Consider the following 22,034-nt stretch of genomic DNA (forward strand, 5'->3'; position numbering starts at 1 on the left):
ATCAGAGATAAAAAATATATATATTAATTTCAAACCAAAACACTAAGCTATATGATACACAACCCTTAGTGTTTACATCACAGATACAGCTATGGCCCAAAGTTTTGCATCACCCTATAGAATCAATTAATTTTGCTTCATAAAGCTGAATAATGTTCCCTTGTTAACATATTGAATTCCACCCCCTCTATATAGAATGAACTCCCTCAGCTTCATAGAGTCCAATGAACGCTGCTGAATAATGTTCCCTTGTTAACATATTGAATCACACACCCGCTATATAGAATGAACTCCCTCAGCTTCATAGAGTCCAATGAAAGCTGCTGAATAATGTTCTCTTGTTAACATATTGAATCACACACCCTCTATATAGAATGAACTCCCTCAGCTTCATAGAGTCCAATGAAAGCTGCTGAATAATGTTCCCTTGTTAACATATTGAATCACACACCCTCTATATAGAATGAACTCCCTCAGCTTCATAGAGTCCAATGAACGCTGCTGAATAATGTTCCCTTGTTAACATATTGAATCACACACCCTCTATATAGAATGAACTCCCTCAGCTTCATAGAGTCCAATGAACGCTGCTGAATAATGTTCCCTTGTTAACATATTGAATCACACACCCTCTATATAGAATGAACTCCCTCAGCTTCATAGAGTCCAATGAAAGCTGCTGAATAATGTTCTCTTGTTAACATATTGAATCACACACCCTCTATATAGAATGAACTCCCTCAGCTTCATAGAGTCCAATGAAAGCTGCTGAATAATGTTCCCTTGTTAACATATTGAATCACACACCCTCTATATAGAATGAACTCCCTCAGCTTCATAGAGTCCAATGAAAGCTGCTGAATAATGTTCCCTTGTTAACATATTGAATCACACACCCTCTATATAGAATGAACTCACTCAGCTTCATAGAGTCCAATGAAAGCTGCTGAATAATGTTCCCTTGTTAACATATTGAATCACACACCCTCTATATAGAATGAACTCCCTCAGCTTCATAGAGTCCAATGAAAGCTGCTGAATAATGTTCCCTTGTTAACATATTGAATCACACACCCTCTATATAGAATGAACTCCCTCAGCTTCATAGAGTCCAATGAAAGCTGCTGAATAATGTTCCCTTGTTAACATATTGAATCACACACCCTCTATATAGAATGAACTCCCTCAGCTTCATAGAGTCCAATGAAAGCTGCTGAATAATGTTCCCTTGTTAACATATTGAATTCCACCCCCTCTATATAGAATGAACTCCCTCAGCTTGGAATATTGGAATGTTGGTCCCAGCATTCTTCTCAGTCTGATTTGAGGGACTCCTGCTGGAGTTCAAAACGAGGCAACGTGACAGATCGGTCGCCAACTCGCTCTATTAAATGAGTGGAATTTTGGAACTATGCATATTAAATGAGTGGAATTTTGGAACTATGCATATTAAATGAGTGGAATTTTGGAACTATGCAAGAAGCGCTAGCTTCTTTATAGAGCGTCATCATAGCTCCCTGCCACTGACGCCCTTCCTCGTTTTGAACGCCGTGGTAATAATATAAATATATATATATATAATCTTGACTCGAGTTCCAGACTCTGCTGGAGTTGTGTCGTTGATTAAGAAGCGACTCTGTTAAGATGAATAATATACTTTATTAAATATTTTTTTTTGTATTATTTGTTAATTTGACAGCACGATAATTTAATATATTCCCATATTTATTGTCACACCTACAATCACATCGAAGATACATGTTTGTACACATATTTATTTCTTACACAACTTGGTCACGGCAACACAATTTACTCGTTTAACAGTACAACTGGCATCAGACAATAAAAACACAATAATCCAACTTATGGATATCATATTGCACAACGTAGTTTATACATTCAGTCCAGAAAGAAAACCAATAAATAAATAAACGGTATAAAAAAAATAAACGTGATCGGGTCTGGAATATTCCCAGTACCGTATTATGTCAAATAAATAGTTTGATATCAGACCAGAGTTAATACTGATATTAAAAACCACACAATGTCTGAAATGGACTGTAAACGATATATTTAAGATATATACTGTATTTTTAATGATGTGTTATTAACGCTTCAGACCACCGGCGCCCTCTGCTGGTTGACAAAAAAAGAGTTAAACGCGTTTCAGGGAACTGTTTGGAAATGCTAAAAGAAACGTCATAGAGGTATTACTATGTGCACAAGACATCCCGCCTTGTTCAAAATGGTTTATTTTAACCAGAGACGGTTCCTAATAATTCATATTACAAAACATGCTCAAGAAACTCTTGTGACCTCGACATAGATACAGTTCATATACAAGCATGCATTAAACTTGTAACTGGTTTCCACGGCTTTGAAATCTATCTCTCTATCTATCTATCTATCCCCATCTTTACACATACACTACAGAATAGCTTTGTACATAATGTCCTTGTATAGTTTGAACCAGAAACGCACAATGAATGAATTACGTCATTTTTCATGTTGATAACTTTTGTCTGATACCAGGCAAACAATAAGGGAATTGGCGCCCTCTAGTGTTTCGACCCGTCCGCTACATGCACATTTATTCAATTTCAAGTGAGTTGCAGGCCAGCTCACTGGCTCCCTCTTGTGGCCATTGTTTAGAATACATTCCCAATCACCCCAAAAAAACACAAACCCTTATTGGTGTGTTTTCGATTAGCGGTAAGACTTGCATCATTTAAAATTCAGTATTGTATGCTGTGTAGCAGAGCACAGAAATGATAAAGCTAATTATACAAATGTTTCAATAGGGTTTTCGGCAAAGTGTAAAAGCCAACAAATAAAATAAATAATATAAATTAAATTAAAAAAGAGAAATATTGCAAACCATTCATCCATACCACACACAAACACCGAACACAGGCACATAAAATTGCAAGAGAACAGATAGATTATCACAAGTTCATCATAATATTGATCACTAACTGTACAGTACTTCAGTTTGATTTTACAGTAAACGCTACAACTTTTACACATTTTGCACTTATCACAAGTTTTCACATCGGATGCACAGGAGAGCAGTCTGGGGGGAGGGAGGTGGTCAGAATTCATTCAACACAGGCGCAGTGCAATTTTAGACAGTTAGATAGCAGTGCAAAGAAAATGTCGTTTTCTCAAAGGAGGGAATCAATTTAAAATACTATGATTCATATGGAGTTTACAATTTACGAGTGAGAGGAGCCCTTTCGACCCATCTACCCATGTCTGGTTCACTAAAAATAGCCTCATGATTATTATTTATTACTAGTATTTACATTTCCAAACTGCCTGTTGGTGTTCTTTCTTTGCCGAACCAAATAACTTTTCTATTTTCTCAGTTCTATAATAATTTTGTTAGAACCTCCAAAAAACCTCACTGTGGTTGACAGGAATTTCTGTGACGCATTATGGCAGGTTCGAGGGTAGGTGGTGGGGGGAGGGAGGGAGACTGTACAGGATAGGCACGTTTCACAAAGGGCAAAGGGGTAGTCGTAAATTACTTGGCATAGATAACGGCAAGTCCTAAAGTTGGTGCAGTAGGCAGTCCGAAAGTCTCCTTGGCCAGTCAGAAAATGCATAGTACTGGACTGAGTGACTAATTAAAATGAGGAGATGTCTTTGTATGGCCAATGGTCAGTTTGAAGAGTTTCTACTGTATTAAGACGGGCAGTGGCTGCCCTCACAGTGGGCATCCCTGAGACCACACACACACTCTAGAAATGGGGCAGCGTTAGGACTTGGATTACAGAGAGAGAGAGAGAGGGGGGAGGAAAGAAGGAGGGAAGCAGCAACATTATATAAATATCAAATCTACTGACAACAGCAATATAGGTGTGAGATGACAAGGTTTGCGCTCAAGAATGTAAAAGTGTGTCCCTGGATAATGACACACGGCGATGGTTTAACGCAATCAGGCCAGTGACAAAGGGCCGATGAAATCTTTATAGAATTCATTACAAATGGGCAATTTCTTCTGAAGGCGATTGGAGTAATCTGTAGTCATTCGAGACAGTTCTAGGTTTATAAATGATAAAGTAGCTTCATGGATCTCCTGCATAACTGGCGGAGCCAACAGAGTTGAAAGGTCAGGTGTTGTCATTACCTGATCGGTCCACAATGAGAATGGAAGATATTTGGGGTGAGGGTACGCTTTTTTTTTCCACAACAGAAATGAACAAAAACATGCTTGTATTGTATTGAACAGATATGCGTGTTAAATAGCTCACTATTTTTTTTTTTTTTTTGATGCTAGCGCCATCTGGTGATCTGCCATCTTAGAACTGGTTGTTTTTACTGGCAATACATGGTCTGTGCACTAGATGGCACTTACTAACGTAAAGCCAGGAGCCAATCTAGCCTACATTGTGTCTATGACAGGCAGCTAGGACAGAAAACCCGCTTCTGAACAAAGTCCTCGTTGCAAACATCGTAAAAAGATAAGGAGCATTACAAAAAATAATAATAATAATTAAGAAAACAAGATCAAATGCTACTTGGAATAAATAGGATGCACATCATTCAAAAATTCTCTCACGTGGTTTTCCAATTCCGGTTAGTTTTTTCACCACATCCTTTGAACCTTATTTTGTATTACGTTCAGGAGAGCTCACAGCAACGTCTACCGAAGACCATCACAAGAAGCTTCTAGTTAGTTTTGGCATCAATGCGAGACTAAAGGTAGAAGCAAGAATTTGATTTCTCAGCTGCCTATGGCATTGGTCTGTGAGTTAATTGCAGCTGAAAATGAGATGCAAGATTATTTTTTTTCATTAGAGGGAAGCCCAGGTGTTTACGGTGAAACCATTAAAGTTGTCTCCCTGTCTGACCTTGTGACATGGATGAGTTTATTGTGCAGAACTAAATAGATCTTGGAATGGTTTATGGCAGAGCACAAATTGCATAAGAACTTGACATCTCAGCCCATTGAGATGCTAAACTCCCAGTTCAAAGTTTGAAAGGATGAGCTCCACAGTTCAGAGGCTTATTCTGATGTCAGTATTAGTGACTCATCAGCCGCTAGGAGGAGATTGGTTTCATTCTAACTTTTTTTTTAAAAATAAGTATTAGTGTGGTGTTTACAAGAAACAGATTGCTTTAAAATTGCTTTTTATTCACACATCACAACTAGGGAATTACTTTTTTTCAATTTTTACTTGGGGAAAGGTCTCCAGAAGAAAGAGAATTTTTACGGTGTATCCAGTTCACGCTCCCTCCCGCAACAATGCTTTGCGGAACAGAAAACCGACAGTCGTTGCAGTGGGGAGTGTGATCTGGATACACTGCGATCCTCAGAAGGGAAGTTCTCTTTCTCCTGGCTAACGCTCCCGAGTAAATGTTGAGAAATGTACCCCCAGTTGATTTATATCCCAAAATGTGTGATTACAAATGTAAGGGTTCAAAAAATACAGACAACATGGGACACCAGCTAAAGCAAAAGCAACGCTTCAAGGCAACTTGAGATCGGAGAAAGCTGAACTGAGTAGTTGCAAGAAGTTGTCTAAAAAACCAGGAGGGACGAGGAGGGTCTCCGTCCCGAGTCATATCAGGAATGTTGGCACAGTCAAATCTTTGAAATCAATTTTAAAAACAGATTTGTTTTTTGGGTTTTTTTTTTTTATATAAATTTAGTCATTGCCAATTATTTTTATTATTTTCTCCCAATTTGGAATGGCCAATTATTTTTAGGCTCAGCTCATCGCTACCACCCCCGTGCTGACTCGGGAGAGGCGAAGACGAACACACGCTGTCCTCCGAAGCGTGTGCCGTCAGCCGACCGCTTCTTTACGCGTCTCAGAGCTACAGCGTCGGAGGACAACGCAGCTCTGGGCAGCTTACAGGCGAGCCCGCAGGCGCCCGGCCAGACCACAGGGGGCGCTGGTGTGCGGTGAGCCGAGGACACCCTGGTAGACCTAACCCTCCCTCCCCCCGGGCGACGCTCGGCCAATTGAGCGCCGCCCCCTGGGAGCTCCCGTCCTCGGTCGGCAAAGGAATAGCCTGGACTCGAACTCGCGACGTAAAAAACAGATTTGTTTGAGATAACCGGACACAAACGAGGATCTCAAGAGCAAATGTCTCCAGCTGACTTGTATTGTTTTGTATTGTTTTATTTTGTATTGTGTCTTGCTAACACGGCAGGGGTTTCTGCAACGCTTTAAGGATGCCAAGAACTGAAAATGAAACGGGTGAGAGAGCTACTGAATTCTGTACACCTTAACCCAGGGGTGTTACTCCAGTCCTCGAGGGCCTTCTGGTTTTCATTCCAACTCAAGCTCTCGATTAATTAGAGCAATTAAGTAATTGAGCGCTCGGGGTGGAACGAAAGCCCGAAGACACTTCGGCTCTTCAAGGGGCCGAGTTTGACACCCGTGCCCTGTCAACAAACAATTTTCTCAGAGCGGTGTGGTGTCGGCAGGGGTTCTGTGTGCGCTTCGAGGGGCTGGAGGGTCGCTCAGTCGGAGAAGGTGTTTTGGGGGTCACTCCTTTGAGAAGAGGCTCACGAAGGACTTGTGGAGGCTGCGGGTGGTCTCTCAGTCGGAGGGGTGGGGGTTAGTTTGTGTTTGGGGGTCACTCCGTTGAGAAGAGGCTCACGAAGGACTTGCGCAGGTTTCGGATGGTCTCCGCTTTCTCCTCGTCCTGGCTAAGGATTGAACGGGGAGCCGCCGAAGGTTCTGGAATGTTGAAGGCATTGGTAAGAGACTGGGATTTGCTATAAAAAAGAGGGAAGAGCAGTAATAGGAGAAAATAACTATTAAAGTCATGCACACTCCCTGGGGAGGGAAAGTGAAAAAGAGGGTCCACTTACCTATCCACCCAAAAAAAAAAAAAAAAAAACTTCATCCCATAAATCTTCCTTTAATTAAATCAAGGGCGTCCACTGTTCCGCTCCTGGTCTTTGTTCCAACCCTGTTCTAAATGGTTACATCGATCCAATCAAACCTCCATACAGACCCTAAAGTAGTTCACCATCTCACCTGTGAAACCTGGAGTGGAACTGATTGGACACCTCTGCATTCACTACACTAAGTCTGAAATGTGCCGTTTATAAAGAAAACACACATTCTAGCAAATTTTCATTTGAAATCTGACTTCTGGTACTACACAAAGTTCTCTGTTTGCTTGCCTTGACTTCCCGGAAGTCTATCACTGCTTTGGTCAACCCAGCAGGGTCTCCTGGGTCATGTTACTGGCTGGAAGCATGTCAGTCAACAGGGCAAGCAGCTGATTGGTTAAAGAGGGGAAAAACCAGTAAAGAGGTGGGGACTCCATGGAAGTGGAAGACAGTATAGTTTAGATATAGAGATCCTGTTTTAAAATGAAAATACAGGCTTGGTTCTTTTAGACCATTTGAGACCAGTGTCGTGAATGGATGTGCATGTTGCAGAACATTTAAGGGACTATTTTGTTAACTACAATTACTTCAATGATTAAATAGCCGTACAGCTGTGGCCAAAAGTTTTGCATCACCTAGAATTTTAGGATTGAGATAATTAAATAAAACTATATGAATTTAATTTAGAGACCTTTCATTTAGCATCATGTAATCAAAGAAACTACAATATGATCTTGGCAGTCTACCAGAAGCCATAATAGCAGTACAGTAGTATTTCAAAATGTCACATTTTTACATTTGTCAGTTTTTTGTTAAGCGTATAGGGAGAAAACTACAAAGCGGTGTGCAAGCCATTATGTTAACGTTATCCAGCAGGTTTCATTCGACTTTATGAAGCAAAATTAGTTCATCCTATAGGGGGATTCAAAACCTTTGGCCACAGCTGTACTTGTTAAAATAGTTTGATGAATTACATAAATCTATTTTTTGGTATAATGGAACGTTGTTTCCTGTATACCACGCTATTTAAATTAGGATGTCAAGACACACTTCTGATTTTGCGATATGATATTTATCGCAATATGATATGTATCACGATTCTGATGCGATAGATCAAGAAAATACACAATTAATCCTTCCACTCCTTGTTAGAGAGGATTGATTGATTGATTTAATTAATTAATTAGTAATAATCAATAGGGCTTTAACCTTTTTCATTCTTATAGTAATCAGTAGTAATTTGAAATGGAAGCAATCAAGTGTCTTAGTTTTAGATTTCCAATTTAGAAAATGGTCAATTCAAATGTTTTTTTTTACATGGACTATTTTTCTGTTTTTTGCAATCGAAGGCAGATTTAGAGAAATGATGAAAACTCAGAATAAAAACAAGCAACATACAACAGTCATGCAATCTCTAACGCTGTCACCATTATTCACTGCGTTGAAGATCTTTTGGTTTTTGGCTCGTTGATTAATTTCAAATACCAGGAAACCAAAGAAAATGACAGAATGGGCATTTCTTATAAAACCTTCATGAAAATATCTTGCCGTAGAAGTAGGGTGAAGCCTGCATTTCCTCAGTCCCAAAAACGGACCAAATATTTAGAAGAAATTTAGAATATTAATTGCGTTTCTCTTTCTATTGTGGGAGAGAACAGCGATTCAACAATTGAGTGACAAACTGAAAGTCGACTTTGAATCAAATTCAAATTTATTTTCGTATTTCTCAAGTCCATTGTTTAATAAGCGGAGTGAAAATGGAAGCAGAATCCAACCTAATGCCTTCTTCCACCTCCTACAATTAACAGAGAAAACTAGCAGGCTTTCCCCTGTTTCCACTGTCAAATTCCTTACTTGAGCTGGGGGTGCTGCTGCTGCTGCTGGGACGGCACTCCCATGCTCTGATCCTGGCTGGGTTTCAGGGGAGGCTGAGGCTTCTGCTGCACGGGCGGCCGACCCCCTACTCCCCCCTGCGGGCCCCCCTGTGCGGATGGCCTGGGCTGCTGGGTGGTGGGGGGCAGGGGCCTGCCTTGTGGAGCAGGGCCCTGGGAGGCTGGCCGTTGCTGCTGGGAAGGGGGCTGCGGGGCTCCTTGACCAGGCAACCTCTGCTGCGGGGGCCTCTGCTGTGGAGGCCTCTGCTGCTGGGAGGCTGCAGGCTTGGGCATGGGGCCGGGTCTTTGTTGGGGCTGCTGCTGCTGCTGCTGCTGCTGAGGGTGTCTCTGCATCTGCGGGGAGCTGCTGAGACTGCGCTGGGGGGAGCTCTGAGCTGACGGGGGCCTCTGCTGGGGCTGCTGGGCCCCGGGCCCTGGCTGTCGTTGCTGGGTTGCTGTCTGGTGCCCCCCTGCCGGCCCCCCAGGGCTGGGCTGCCTCTGTTGCTGGGGTGGGAGTTGAGAGGGTGGGAGCTGGGAGCTGGGGCTGGGGGCTCGGTGTTGCTGCTGGGAGGGGGGCTGGTTCAAAGCTGCCGGGCTCACACCCTGGATCGGTTGGCCTTGAGGGGGGGGTCTTTGCTGGGAGGGGGGCCCCTGGCGTGCTCCTTGAGTGCCAAAGGGAGGCTGTTGGGGGCCACCTATGGACGAGATGAGAGTTTTGCCTTATAAAAGTGTCCCACAGTAAAAGCTAAGCAAAGTGTAATAAAGTGAAAGCATGCTAAAGCACATTAAAGCAATATATATATAAGTATTGGGAATATTTTTGTGAACAATATATAATAAAGCTGCTTGGAATTACGTGACGTGCGATTGGTCAGCTACCAGTTTCTTTATGATGACCCAAACCTTACAGTTATGAGGCACTTGTACTAGGAGGCTTCCACTGTATATGAAACCAAAACATGAACTAATTTTCCCAGAAAACACACTGTGCTCAAGTGCGTGACATTACTGTACGATTATTTTTTTCCCAGCAGTGTGGTTGTAGTGACTCACCTTGCGGAGAGGGGCGCTGTTGAGCTGGGGGTCCTTGCTGAGACCCTGGGACTGGCCGAGTCTGTGCCTGAGAGGGCTGGGGGGAAGCTGCCTGCTGTACTGGGGACTGGCGCTAAAATAATGAACCGAGGAAGACTGTTAGAGAAACAGGATCACGAGCAGGTGGCGACACTTTCTATAAACAAGGTAGTAACATACAGCAAAAACAAACAAGATTAAAAATAGATGACCAGTATATACATGGTGAGGTACATGGGTAAATCAGTAAAGGCCTGCTGGGAAAAAAGGTGCTGAATTTTAATGCAATGCAATGTTTGCCCTGAGGGGGGCGCTGTCTGCCAGTCTGTCTCTAATCACACCCCCCTCCAGTGTTGAGGAAGCTACTTTTAAAAAAAGAATCCATTGGAGTTACAAGTTACTTGAACAGAACTGTAACTACCTGATTACTTAAAAAAAAAAAAAATCTAGTTAGTTACAAATAATTATTTCTCAGGCATGGTTTACATTTTACAAAGAAATTGCCGAACCCGCTGTCTGGGAAATGAACCATCACAGTTATAAATTACTCAAAAATGTAATCAGATTACTTTAAAAAGTAACTTCCCGGGCTGCCGCGTGGCGCATCCAGTAAAGGCGCTCCGCGTGGAGTGCAGGATGCGTCCCATAGCCTGGAGATCACAGGTTCGAATCCAGGCTATGTCATTGCCGACCGGGTGTTCCCAGAGGGAGGCACACAATTTGCTAAATCATTCATTGTAAAATAAGTTACTGAGAAACAACTTTGTGGACCGTCTTCTTGTAATGTTGAATCATTCTCTGTCAGAGTGAATTCATTAACTAATCGCCAATTAACTAGATAAAACATGTTTTGTTTGAATACACACTGAGGAAGGCATCTAGCTTCTGTGCTGGCGTGTTTTAAAAAAAGAATTTCAAATGAAGAAATAAATAGCCCTTTTTTTAAAGAGGCTTTGCTCTTGCTAAGGTTAGGGTGAGTCACATTACTTGTCCCTTTCTAGGGATCTATGCTCAGTGGGAAGAAATGAGTGGAATTATTAAGAGGAGATCTTATCGGATCAAAGATCTATCCCACACCATGTGGAGGTGTGTGCTATCGTGGTACTTCAGGGTTGGGGTTAGGGTTAGCAGTGGCAGGCAGGCAGGGAATAGACTCAGTACCTGAGCTGGCTGGACTGGGGAGGGGAGGGAGGTCCTGGGCAGGGTCTGGTTCATCTTGCTCAGCACCAGCTCTGTGATGAGGGTCCGATCTTCATCCTGGTGCTCTCCGATGAGAGGCATGGAGCAACCGACCACCTGCAGCAGACAGGGCCCAAGACAGATGTCGTTGATCATCTAAAGCTAAAACTTACTAGGATTTAAACATGGTTTAAAATCATGGAAAATGCCATTGATATCCATTTCTATAGCGCTGTCACGACCTCTCACCTCGATGATGTAATCTTTGCCATCCTTGCCATGGAGGGCCTCCACTGCACACATATCAAGGCCCCCAAACACGTCTGCGCAGGCGTCTACCCACTGCCTGTATCTAATGAGAGAAAAGAGGCAGGCATTAGGACCCTGACACTCCCACACTGTAGATTCACACTTTGTTTTAAATATATATATATATCTCAATCAAAAAATTAACTGAACATCTGCGTTGTTTCTTACTTATCAGACATGGCGACTTGCTCCAGCATTGCTGACCCTGTGTTGGTTTTCCAATTCCCAGACATTGAAGTTCTCCTGTCGAAAAAAAAAAAAACCAACATGTCAGTTTATTGCATTTTCCCATGGCTTAGCCTTCTGTGCTTCGGTTATTATTATTATTATTAATTTCTTAGCAGACGCCCTTATCCAGGGCGACTTACAGTCGTAAACAAATACATTTCAAGAATCACAGTACAAGTAATAATACAATTAAGAGCAAGATAAATACAATGACTTTGGTTCAAGCAAGTACAAGTATGACAAAATACGATTCAATAACGGAGCAGATAAAAGTGTCAGTGATAGTTACATCAGGATATAATTTAATACAAAATACTACAGATTTTGTAGTATTGTTTGATTCTCACCCATCAGTTCCATTTCCTGTTGCCTGCCATAAACACACTGTATATCTTCATACATTCTAATGTGAAGCAAGTTTTCAAAATGTCACAGACTGCCCTTTAAAAAAAAATGCATTAACCTGCAATACAGATGTCTCCTAAACAGCACGATAACGTGGCATATGATTCAGAAGATATCTGATTACTCACATGTGTCTCATAACTTAACTACACCCTCGCCCCCATCTATTTTCCTTATTTCAGTAAGTGTTCATTACTTAAGGCCAGATTTCATCTCACAACTGGCGGGCGAGAATCAAACAGTTTATAGACTGTATGGAAAAATAATTAAACACTTTACATTGTCTCTAATTACTGTGTATTTACATAGTAATTACTTAGTAAATACATGTGTATTTACATAGTAATTACTTAGTAAATACATGTGTATTTACCCATCTTTACAGTGTTATTAGGCATACAATGTACCGAATGTGTAAATCTGTTTTTCAAGATATATGCACGCAGTTGTATGAGAAAAGGGTTAGGGTTATTATTATTATTATTATTATTATTATTATTATTATTATTATTTATTTCTTAGCAGACGCCCTTATCCAGGGCGACTTACAATTGTTACAAGATATCACATTATACATTATTTCACATTACATACAATTACCCATTTATACAGTTGGGTGTTTACTGGAGCAATCTAGGTAAAGTACCTTGCTCAAGGGTACAACAGCAGTGTCCACCAATGGGGATTGAACCTACAACCCTCCGGTCCAGAGTCCAGAGCCCTAACCACTACTCCACACACTGGGTTATGTCATGCAAAAATATCTAGTAGCTACTATGTAAATACAAAGTAATTTGAGACAATGTAAAATGTTATAACGTGTTATAAAAAAAAATCCACAAATTAAATCAGAAAAGTATATTGTAAGGATATATTTTAGGATGCGTCATTTATGAGTAGAAAATTACACTGAACTGTAAAATGTTTTTTAAAACCCCCCTCTTTCCCATCTTTCGTCTATGCAAAACAGATTTTATTAAATCTGTCCTCATAGCTCACGTCATTAAGTCCTGGGATCAGCCTAGTTCCCTGTACCTTCGAGTACTTTTTTATAATGAGGTGCCCAAAACTGCACACAGTGTTCTAGATGGTGGTCTAACTAGAACATTATCCAGGCTTAAACTTCCCTAGATTTGGTTGCACTTCACATTTTTAGCAATGCAACCTGTCGTTCTGTTTGAACTTTTTAATTGCCTTTTTAATAACACCTGACACACAGGAAATGAACAATCATGGTTTGGTTTGCCGGTCTGTAATTAAGGAATAGTTATAAGATGTGTCAGGTGTACAGAGATTGCAGTATTCCGGGCAATAAGATCTGAGACAAAGCTCTACTGGAGAGGATGATTTCCTACATTCAATGCATCCTCTAGGACAGTGCTGCCCAAACAAGGTCCTGGAGAGCCCCTATTGTAGGTCACCCTAAATCGCTAATTTCTAAAGACTAGGAACACATGGAAGTTATTGCTCAATTAAGCAAATTACTTGTTCAATTTAGGGGACTCTGATCATTGGGTCAGTTTACATGCTGGGAAAATGTCATGACTTGTTTACTGTCATGACTTATTTAAGGTGGTACGGTCTGGATTACAATTTTAGTTTGTTTTGGTTTATGTTTAGTTTATGTTTGAATACAAATGTAATACATTATACAAAAATCAAATTCAATATGAAGTTTCAAAGCAGGAATTGTTAAATTAAACAAACCAAAACGATCTAAAATTATAATTCAACCATACCACCTTAAATTAGTCGTGACAGTAGACAAAGAAGTAATGACATTTTCCCCAGCATGTAATCCAGGCCATTGAGGGCTGAAAAGGGTAGTTCATTTTTTGTTCCAAATGATCTCTAAATTGCTTCATTTAATAAATCACCTGCTTAATTGATCACAATGACATTTTTCCAGGTGTTAAGAAATTAATGATCAAAGGTTACTTGTAAAACCTGCTGGGTAGGGGCGCTCCAGGACCGGGTTTGGGCAGCACTGTTCTAGTAGTTACATTAATTCAATGTAATGTGTCGCTGTGCTGTCAATGAGAACCTTTGTGACGTCTGTCTATCCAAAATGTGTCACACAGGATTTGCAGTCTTTAATAATTCCTGATATGTAGGGTGTGATTTTTTTAGAGAACTGCTAAGCGCTCTAGGAAAGCGTCAGGTATGACTGAGATACATTTACAGTGATTTTCCTTAGATTGGGCACATGAGCACTGAATGCATTTGGTCAGCTGTTGGTTGGATGCAAATAATTAAAAGAAAGCTTTGGAATCGGCAATGGCATAACCTGGTCTCAAACCAGCGATCTCCAGGCTACAGGGCGCATTCCTGCACTCCAAGCGGAGCCTTTACTGGATGAGCCCCACGGGAGCCCCCTGTGATGTTTCATTAAAGATGGTGAGTCAGGAATAAATGCATCCGCTAAGGTGAGCGATTTATTACGGTATTTTGTGAGCCTGGTTAAAATCAGGAGAGCAGGACAATATGAAAATCATATGAGCTGCTTGTGTTTGTGCCAGCTCTCGCTATTACAACTGCTGTGCATTGCAACAGATTCCATTGTGTTTATGAGCACGGTGTCTGCTTTGAGTTTGGCAGAGAGTTTCACAGGCTAATTCACACTGTTTGTAATTTCCCATATAGGGTCTGTAATCGCAGTCGGTGTCTGGATGATGCATCAAAGGCTTTCTTCACTCTCCTTTTCTCTCAGCGAGTTTGGAGAGCTGTGAGTCATAGTTTATCTTGACGGATTCCATTTCACTCTCTTTTTCTGCAGTCACTGACGTCATTGAGTTAAGTTATTGCAAAAAAAAAGACCCCACTCAGTTAACTCTTTCAATACAGCATACACAGCTAGGGAATAATAATAATAATAATAATAATAATAATAATAATAATAATAATAATAATAATAATAATAATAATAATTTATTTCACTTATAAAGTGCTTTTCAAAGAATAACAATGTATAATGTAAAAACAAGCACTTATAATAGATAAATAAATAACACAACATAATCAAAAGTATGTTTTTAGAAGAGATTTAAACACATCAACAGAAGGAGCCTCTCTCCTTGACTCCACTCAACACTGTGGCAAAAGATCTAATTCAGGACTGAATGGGATAATATACTTTCCCAAGATGCTAACATCTTATTTATCTAAATGACACCCAGGTCTTTAATACCAAAAATTGTTCATGAAACTGTTCATTGCATTTACATAGTTCTTATTCTGTGCTGATCTGTAATATCATTGTCAACTTTTTATTTTTTATTTTTTTTGTCATACTGCTTGCTCAAATTCCCAGATGTGAAAATCCTGACTTCCAACAAAGAAAAACAATTTAAATAAAAACATAACAGGCAGATGACAAAGCCAACAGCTGGGTACTAGTCATGGCTGGAAGACACTAGTTTATTCAATTTGATTTCAAAATTGTTTAAAGTCTAAGCTCCAGGGATATTTAAGACACAAGAAAAAGTCAGAATCTGGCCAGTATTCTGCATTGAACTAACACACTCATAGTTTTTGTAATTCCCTGTACAATTGCTTTACTGGAACAGTAACATGGGCGCGTCCATTTCTATCATCGTTTTTAATCTAAAATACATTTCTTCAGGCAAATTCATCCAAATTACGCCTCGTTGTTATTTGATGTTTATCGTGTAATTCCGGTCTAATTTTTACTGTTTTTTACGGGAAAAATTTCTGGGATTTACAAAAGCTAAAGGTCTCGTATTTACTGATTTTCACCCAAAATTTGTTCAACTCAATCCTAAGAAAATCCATAATTTTACATTCAGTAGATACATTGATATCGAAACTCACCTCTCTCTTTACAAAGAAGTGCCTCCTAACTTGTGTCCTAAAACGGTGTCCTCTGGTCCTGGTTTCTGTACTGTACTTCAAAGTATTGGCCAGGGTGGACAGGGTGCAGATTTGACACGATGGCGCTAGATTCTACCACCAGGAAACCTCGTGTAGGGTCAACTACATTTCCAGACCATAAGCAGCCAATAAACGTCCACCCAGCTTCCAGCTGTTTGCAATCTGTTACTGGTCATTTTCATGTAACAGGCTAGTGCTACAGTATTGTCTAACCCTGCTTTAGTGAGTTCCTATTTCAATGAAATATGAAATCGTTTATGGTTTATACATCATGAACAAATGCCCTTTATAAATATCCACAATGGTGACCATTTAGTTCAATATAGGGCAGCGGTGTGGAGTAGTGGTTAGGTTGTATTTTGATCTTTTAGTTCATTTACTGTCTAGGTTTGTGCTTTTAGGAGCAGATCACAGCCCAGGATGATGTACTGACCCGGCTGCTGCTGCTGCTGCTGCGTTTATCTGCCAGACATCTTGAGGAGATCACAGAGCAAGAAGATGAAAAAACGAACCCTGCTTAAGAAGACTCACATGTACGCCTTGTAGTTGCTGCCGATCTTCTGGATGCGAACGTCGTACTTGGCATCGATGAAGGGTTCCGAAGTGGCGTAGGTCTTTGTGAGGGCGACCACGCTGGCGATGTCCTGGAAATCATACTGATTGTCCACCTTCACCTGAGGGAGAGGAGAGGAGAGGAGAGCGCAGCTAATGAAAGCCAAAGCACTGTTATACAACGGAACTGTCCGCTATACCAGTTTATTTTAGTAAAAGGATAGCATTGGAAAACACAGAGAGGTATGGTAAGAGAGGTATGTGCAGCAGTGTGGAGTAGTGGTTAGGGATCTGGACTCTTGACCGGAGGGTCGTGGGTTCAATCCCAGGTGGGGGACACTGCTGCTGTACCCTTGAGCAAGGTACTTTACCTAGATTGCTCCAGTAAAAAACCCAACTGTATAAATGGGGAATTGTATGTAAAAATAATGTGATATCTTGTAACAATTGTAAGTCGCCCTGGATAAGGGCGTCTGCTAAGAAATAAATAATAATATTAAGAAACACGGCAAACCATGTATATGCATATGTATGTGTATGTATGTGTGTACATATGCGTATGTGTATTATTTCTGAATGTATGTTTATTTGGCCTCTTACCTTTCCCATTCCAGAGTGAGCGTGGCCCATCTTTACCACAACTGGAAACTTTGGGGTAGTGATCTGCAAAAGAAACAAAAGTGTACATTGTATTGTAACTGAAACATCTGGACTGCATTCATGGAAACGCCTACAAAGCTAGAACAAGAGCTTGACTGTAAAATGAATTTCTACAGATAATCTAACAGGTGCTACCCCACTACCCTTATAAAAGTGTCCCGTAGTAAAAGCATTGCAAAGCACAGAGAGGTCTGGTAAAGCATAGGGAAGCATTGTAAAGCACAGAGAGGTCTGGTAAAGCATAGGGAAGCATTGTAAAGCACAGAGAGGTCTGGTAAAGCATAGGGAAGCATTGTAAAGCACAGAGAGGTCTGGTAAAGCATAGGGGAGCATTGTAAAGCACAGAGAGGTCTGGTAAAGCATAGGGAAGCATTGTAAAGCACAGAGAGGTCTGGTAAAGCATAGGGAAGCATTGTAAAGCACAGAGAGGTCTGGTAAAGCATAGGGGAGCATTGTAAAGCACAGAGAGGTCTGGTAAAGCATAGGGAAGCATTGTAAAGCACAGAGAGGTGTGGTAAAACACAGGGAAGCATTGTAAAGCACAGAGAGGTGTGGTAAAGAATATTGAAAAACATGGTAAACTATGGTAAATGCGTAGTTTAAGCATGGAAAACACTTGGGAGAAACTGCAAAATGACTGTGTGCATTTAGTGTGATGAACTTTTATCAGGGGATCGATATAAAGAACAAAAAACAACCCTGATGTAAAAAGGCAAAGCACGGTCTGTTCCTTGGGTTTAATGCATCTTGATAAGAGTGTCTGTAGGCATTACACGAGATCATCATTTTTCTGGAGGCATTTCGTGAGCGTGTCATTATAAATTCCCATCAGTTCACAGGGGAGGGAGAAACAGGGCTGGTGAGTCAGAGCCTTTTCAAATCACCATACTGGCCCCATTTCCTCAGTCCAGACCTTCACAGGAGGTTGTTACATTTCAATATTACTGACAGCAGTTACTAGCAATCAGTGTATGGTGCAACACTTTCCATCTGTTTTAATGGGATGTTGTTGAACTTCCAGAAGGGAAGCATCACTCAGTGTGTTATACAGAGTTTACAGTTAAAGCCTTTAACTATATATATATCTAAGCAAATTTATATCTAAGCAAGCTATAATAAGCATGTAAAATATCTGAAATAAATGCTTTTGTAAATTTATCATGTTTGAAGCTTCTGTTAATAATAAACTAATAACAGATTATGTGCTTTACAATGCTTCCCTATGCTTTACCAGACCTCTCTGTGCTTTACAATGCTTCCCTATGCTTTACCAGACCTCTCTGTGCTTTACAATGCTTCCCTATGCTTTACCAGACCTCTCTGTGCTTTACAATGCTTCCCTATGCTTTACCAGACCTCTCTGTGCTTTACAATGCTTCCCTATGCTTTACCAGACCTCTCTGTGCTTTACAATGCTTCCCTATGCTTTACCAGACCTCTCTGTGCTTTACAATGCTTCCCTATGCTTTACCAGACCTCTCTGTGCTTTACAATGCTTCCCTATGCTTTACCAGAACTCTCTGTGCTTTACAATGCTTCCCTATGCTTTACCAGACCTCTCTGTGCTTTACATTGTTTCCCTATACAGTAATCGGGAAATGCAAAAAGAAAATGAGATGGTACATATTTTTTGCTGTTAGCCATGTAGCTTTTCTTTATTATCACTAGGGTGCCAGGCCCATTTATCATGCAGTTCCTTTACTGTAACACAGAAAGTTTCACTTTCTTTATCTAACCACTGAGCTCCTCAAACCCGCTGCCTTCCACACTGCAGCCCAGCGCTTTCTTTATCTAACCACTGAGCTCCTCAAACCCGCTGCCTTCCACACTGCAGCCCAGCGCTTTCTTTATCTAACCACTGAGCTCCTCAAACCCGCTGCCTTCCACACTGCAGCCCAGCGCTTTCTTTATCTAACCACTGAGCTCCTCAAACCCACTGCCTTCCACACTGCAGCCCAGCGCTTTCTTTATCTAACCACTGAGCTCCTCAAACCCGCTGCCTTCCACACTGCAGCCCAGCGCTTTCTTTATCTAACCACTGAGCTCCTCAAACCCGCTGCCTTCCACACTGCAGCCCAGCGCTTTCTTTATCTAACCACTGAGCTCCTCAAACCCACTGCCTTCCACACTGCAGCCCAGCGCTTTCTTTATCTAACCACTGAGCTCCTCAAACCCGCTGCCTTCCACACTGCAGCCCAGCGCTTTCTTTATCTAACCACTGAGCTCCTCAAACCCGCTGCCTTCCACACTGCAGCCCAGCGCTTTCTTTATCTAACCACTGAGCTCCTCAAACCCGCTGCCTTCCACACTGCAGCCCAGCGCTTTCTTTATCTAACCACTGAGCTCCCCAAACCCGCTGCCTTCCACACTGCAGCCCAGCGCTTTCTTTATCTAACCACTGAGCTCCTCAAACCCACTGCCTTCCACACTGCAGCCCAGCGCTTTCTTTATCTAACCACTGAGCTCCTCAAACCCGCTGCCTTCCACACTGCAGCCCAGCGCTTTCTTTATCTTACCACTGAGCTCCTCAAACCCGCTGCCTTCCACACTGCAGCCCAGCGCTTTCTTTATCTAACCACTGAGCTCCTCAAACCCGCTGCCTTCCACACTGCAGCCCAGCGCTTTCTTTCTTTCTTTCTTTCTTTCTTTCTTTCTTTCTTTCTTTCTTTGATCCAGTAATGTTGAATACACAGTAGGCTAAACTCTGGAACAATTATGGAAACATCCCGGAATGCATTCCAAAGATCCCTTGTATGATACATACCCAAAACCAAAATAAAGCACTCCTATTACTGATGAGGGAACTGAGACTTTGATAATTTCCCATAAAAACTCTTAACACAACACAAACAGCATTGTAGCATGTCATGAGTGATTTCACAAGCCTTCCTGGGTTCACTTGACCCCACAGACGGAGTTTGGACTGTCCAAACAACCCCATACACAGACAGTCGTCATTTCTAGAAACTGAGTCTCTCTTACATAAACCCTCGAAATGACCGCACAAAATCTCACAGGACTAAAGCAGCTCAAAGTACAAGAGTCTGTAACAAAGGTGGCCAACTCTGGTCCTGGAGAGCCACAATCCTGCATTTTTTTAGGGCATCTTTATTTATTTTTTATTTATTTATTCTTTTTAATTTAGTCGTTGGCAATTTTTATTTTTATTTTTTTTTAAATTATTCTCTCCCAATTTGATATGTCCAATTATTTTTAGGCTCAGCTCACCGCTACCACCCCTGCGCTGACTCGGGAGGGGTAAAGATGAACACACGCTGTCCTCCGAAGCGTGTGCCGTCAGCCGACCGCTTCTTTACACGCTGCAGACTCACCGTGCAGCCGCCTCAGAGCTACAGCGTCGGAGGACAACGCAGCTCTGGGCAGCTTACAGGCAAGCCCGCAGGCACCCGGCCAGACTACAGGGGTCGCTGGTGCGCTGTGAGCCGAGGACACCCTGGCCGAACTAAACCCTTTTTTTTTTACATTTTGACCACTTTTTAAAACTTTCAAATTGCATTCCTTGCCTGAAGATGGCTTCCCATGTACCCGCATGGACCTCTCAGAACTACATTTCCCATCCTCCTCCTGCTCACTGGTAAATCCATCTCAGTTACATATGTGAGCAGGAGGAGGATGGGAAATGTAGTTCTGAAAGGTCCATGCGGGTACATGGGAAGCCATTTTGAGGCAGGGAATCAAAAAGTGGTCAAAATGTAAAAAAAGATTCAATATTCGCTTATGAAATAGCGAGGGAACTTGGCCTTCTTTAGCACAAGTAGTATCACTCACACAAGAGTCTGTGTCTGTCTGTGCATCTGTATATCATACATTTGTCCATGGTAGGTCTATTTTTCAATAATTCAGGGGTGTCCAATCACAATCCTGGAGGTCCATTATTCCACTCCAGGTTTAACAGGTAAAATGATATAATGAACTACTTCAGAGTCTGGATGGAGGTTTAATTGATTCAATTAGACAATTTAGTACAGGGTTGGAGCAAAGACTAGGAGTGGAAGGATCAAATTTGGACATCCTTGATGTTATTCACATATGTCAATTACATACTTCTTTCTTAAGTAAAACAGGAGTTTTTTTAATGACATTTTTACAAGTGCAAGTCATTTTTTTACCTTAAAATATGGGTGTTTACTGGAATGGCGTGCAAATGGGTTATGTGTGTGACACACACGCAACGGTGCGTCACTGAAGTTTTACCAGAAACCCCAAAATGTATGCCCCTAGATTTTAAAGTTTCAAACTGGGCGTACAATTGTGGTCACTTGATCTTCAGCCTGAAACCAGACTTGTCTATTGTGGTGCAGTTCTGGGCTCTTAAAAAATAGCCAGACGTGTACGCCAAGGCTATGACTTCACTGTTTCTACTTCCGTTGAAAAAAGTTAGGTTAGTTACTTAAGACGTGGTATTTTTTCCACCAGAAGTATCTTCCATAAGGAATCTTTCAAATATGCTATACAACAGAATACCCCTTTGCTTTTATAGTTTTGGTTCGGTGTGCAAACGAAATCAAACCACTGTAACTGAAAATTTGAAAATGCTCAAAGTAGGCAAGACTAATTTATTTGATGATAGTCAAGTTAAGTCACATGACTCCCATCTCCCGCACGCCTGTCTGATTCACTCGATAGTCCTCTTGATGCAATGAAAAGAGAATTAGGAACGTCTTCTATTTCTTTAAGAAGGCTGAAAATGCTGACAAAGACGACAGCAACAGACAGCGCATCGACAAGGACTGTGGACACAAACACCAACGAAGCCACTGTCACACACACAGACACGGAAATATAGCGTTCTGGCAAGGTGGAGAAAGACACTTTGAGGAAATTAGATAAACCTAATTATACTAGAAGTTCAGTATAAAAATACATTTGTATAATAATAATAATAATAACGGCACTTGATCAAGGTTATGAAAAATGATATATTCTTGTTGTTTAGAGTGGTGGCACACTGTGTCCCCTGTAACACTGTAAGAGATACAGCAGTAAGA

General features: G+C 41.3%; 1 protein-coding gene across 2 annotated transcripts in view; it reads right to left on the bottom strand.

Annotated features, from left to right (window-relative positions):
* Positions 1–1,639: 1,639 nt before the first annotated feature.
* Positions 1,640–22,034, bottom strand: part of LOC117404165 (synapsin-1-like) — a 49,113-nt gene continuing 28,718 nt past the window's right edge. Inside the window, exons 6-13 of one of the 2 annotated variants that reach the window (XM_034006934.3) lie at positions 16,966–17,028; positions 16,345–16,487; positions 11,458–11,532; positions 11,230–11,332; positions 10,963–11,097; positions 9,784–9,895; positions 8,714–9,425; positions 1,640–6,736 (exon numbers count right to left, since the gene is read on the bottom strand). In XM_034006934.3, the coding sequence (XP_033862825.1) occupies positions 6,595–6,736; positions 8,714–9,425; positions 9,784–9,895; positions 10,963–11,097; positions 11,230–11,332; positions 11,458–11,532; positions 16,345–16,487; positions 16,966–17,028 (1,485 nt within the window). In that variant the 3' untranslated portion in view covers positions 1,640–6,594. The remainder of the gene's footprint in view (positions 6,737–8,713; positions 9,426–9,783; positions 9,896–10,962; positions 11,098–11,229; positions 11,333–11,457; positions 11,533–16,344; positions 16,488–16,965; positions 17,029–22,034) is intronic. The other variant, XM_034006935.3, reaches the window with a different exon arrangement.

This window comes from Acipenser ruthenus, chromosome 56, assembly GCF_902713425.1.
Source record: "Acipenser ruthenus chromosome 56, fAciRut3.2 maternal haplotype, whole genome shotgun sequence".
Lineage (NCBI taxonomy): Eukaryota > Metazoa > Chordata > Actinopteri > Acipenseriformes > Acipenseridae > Acipenser > Acipenser ruthenus.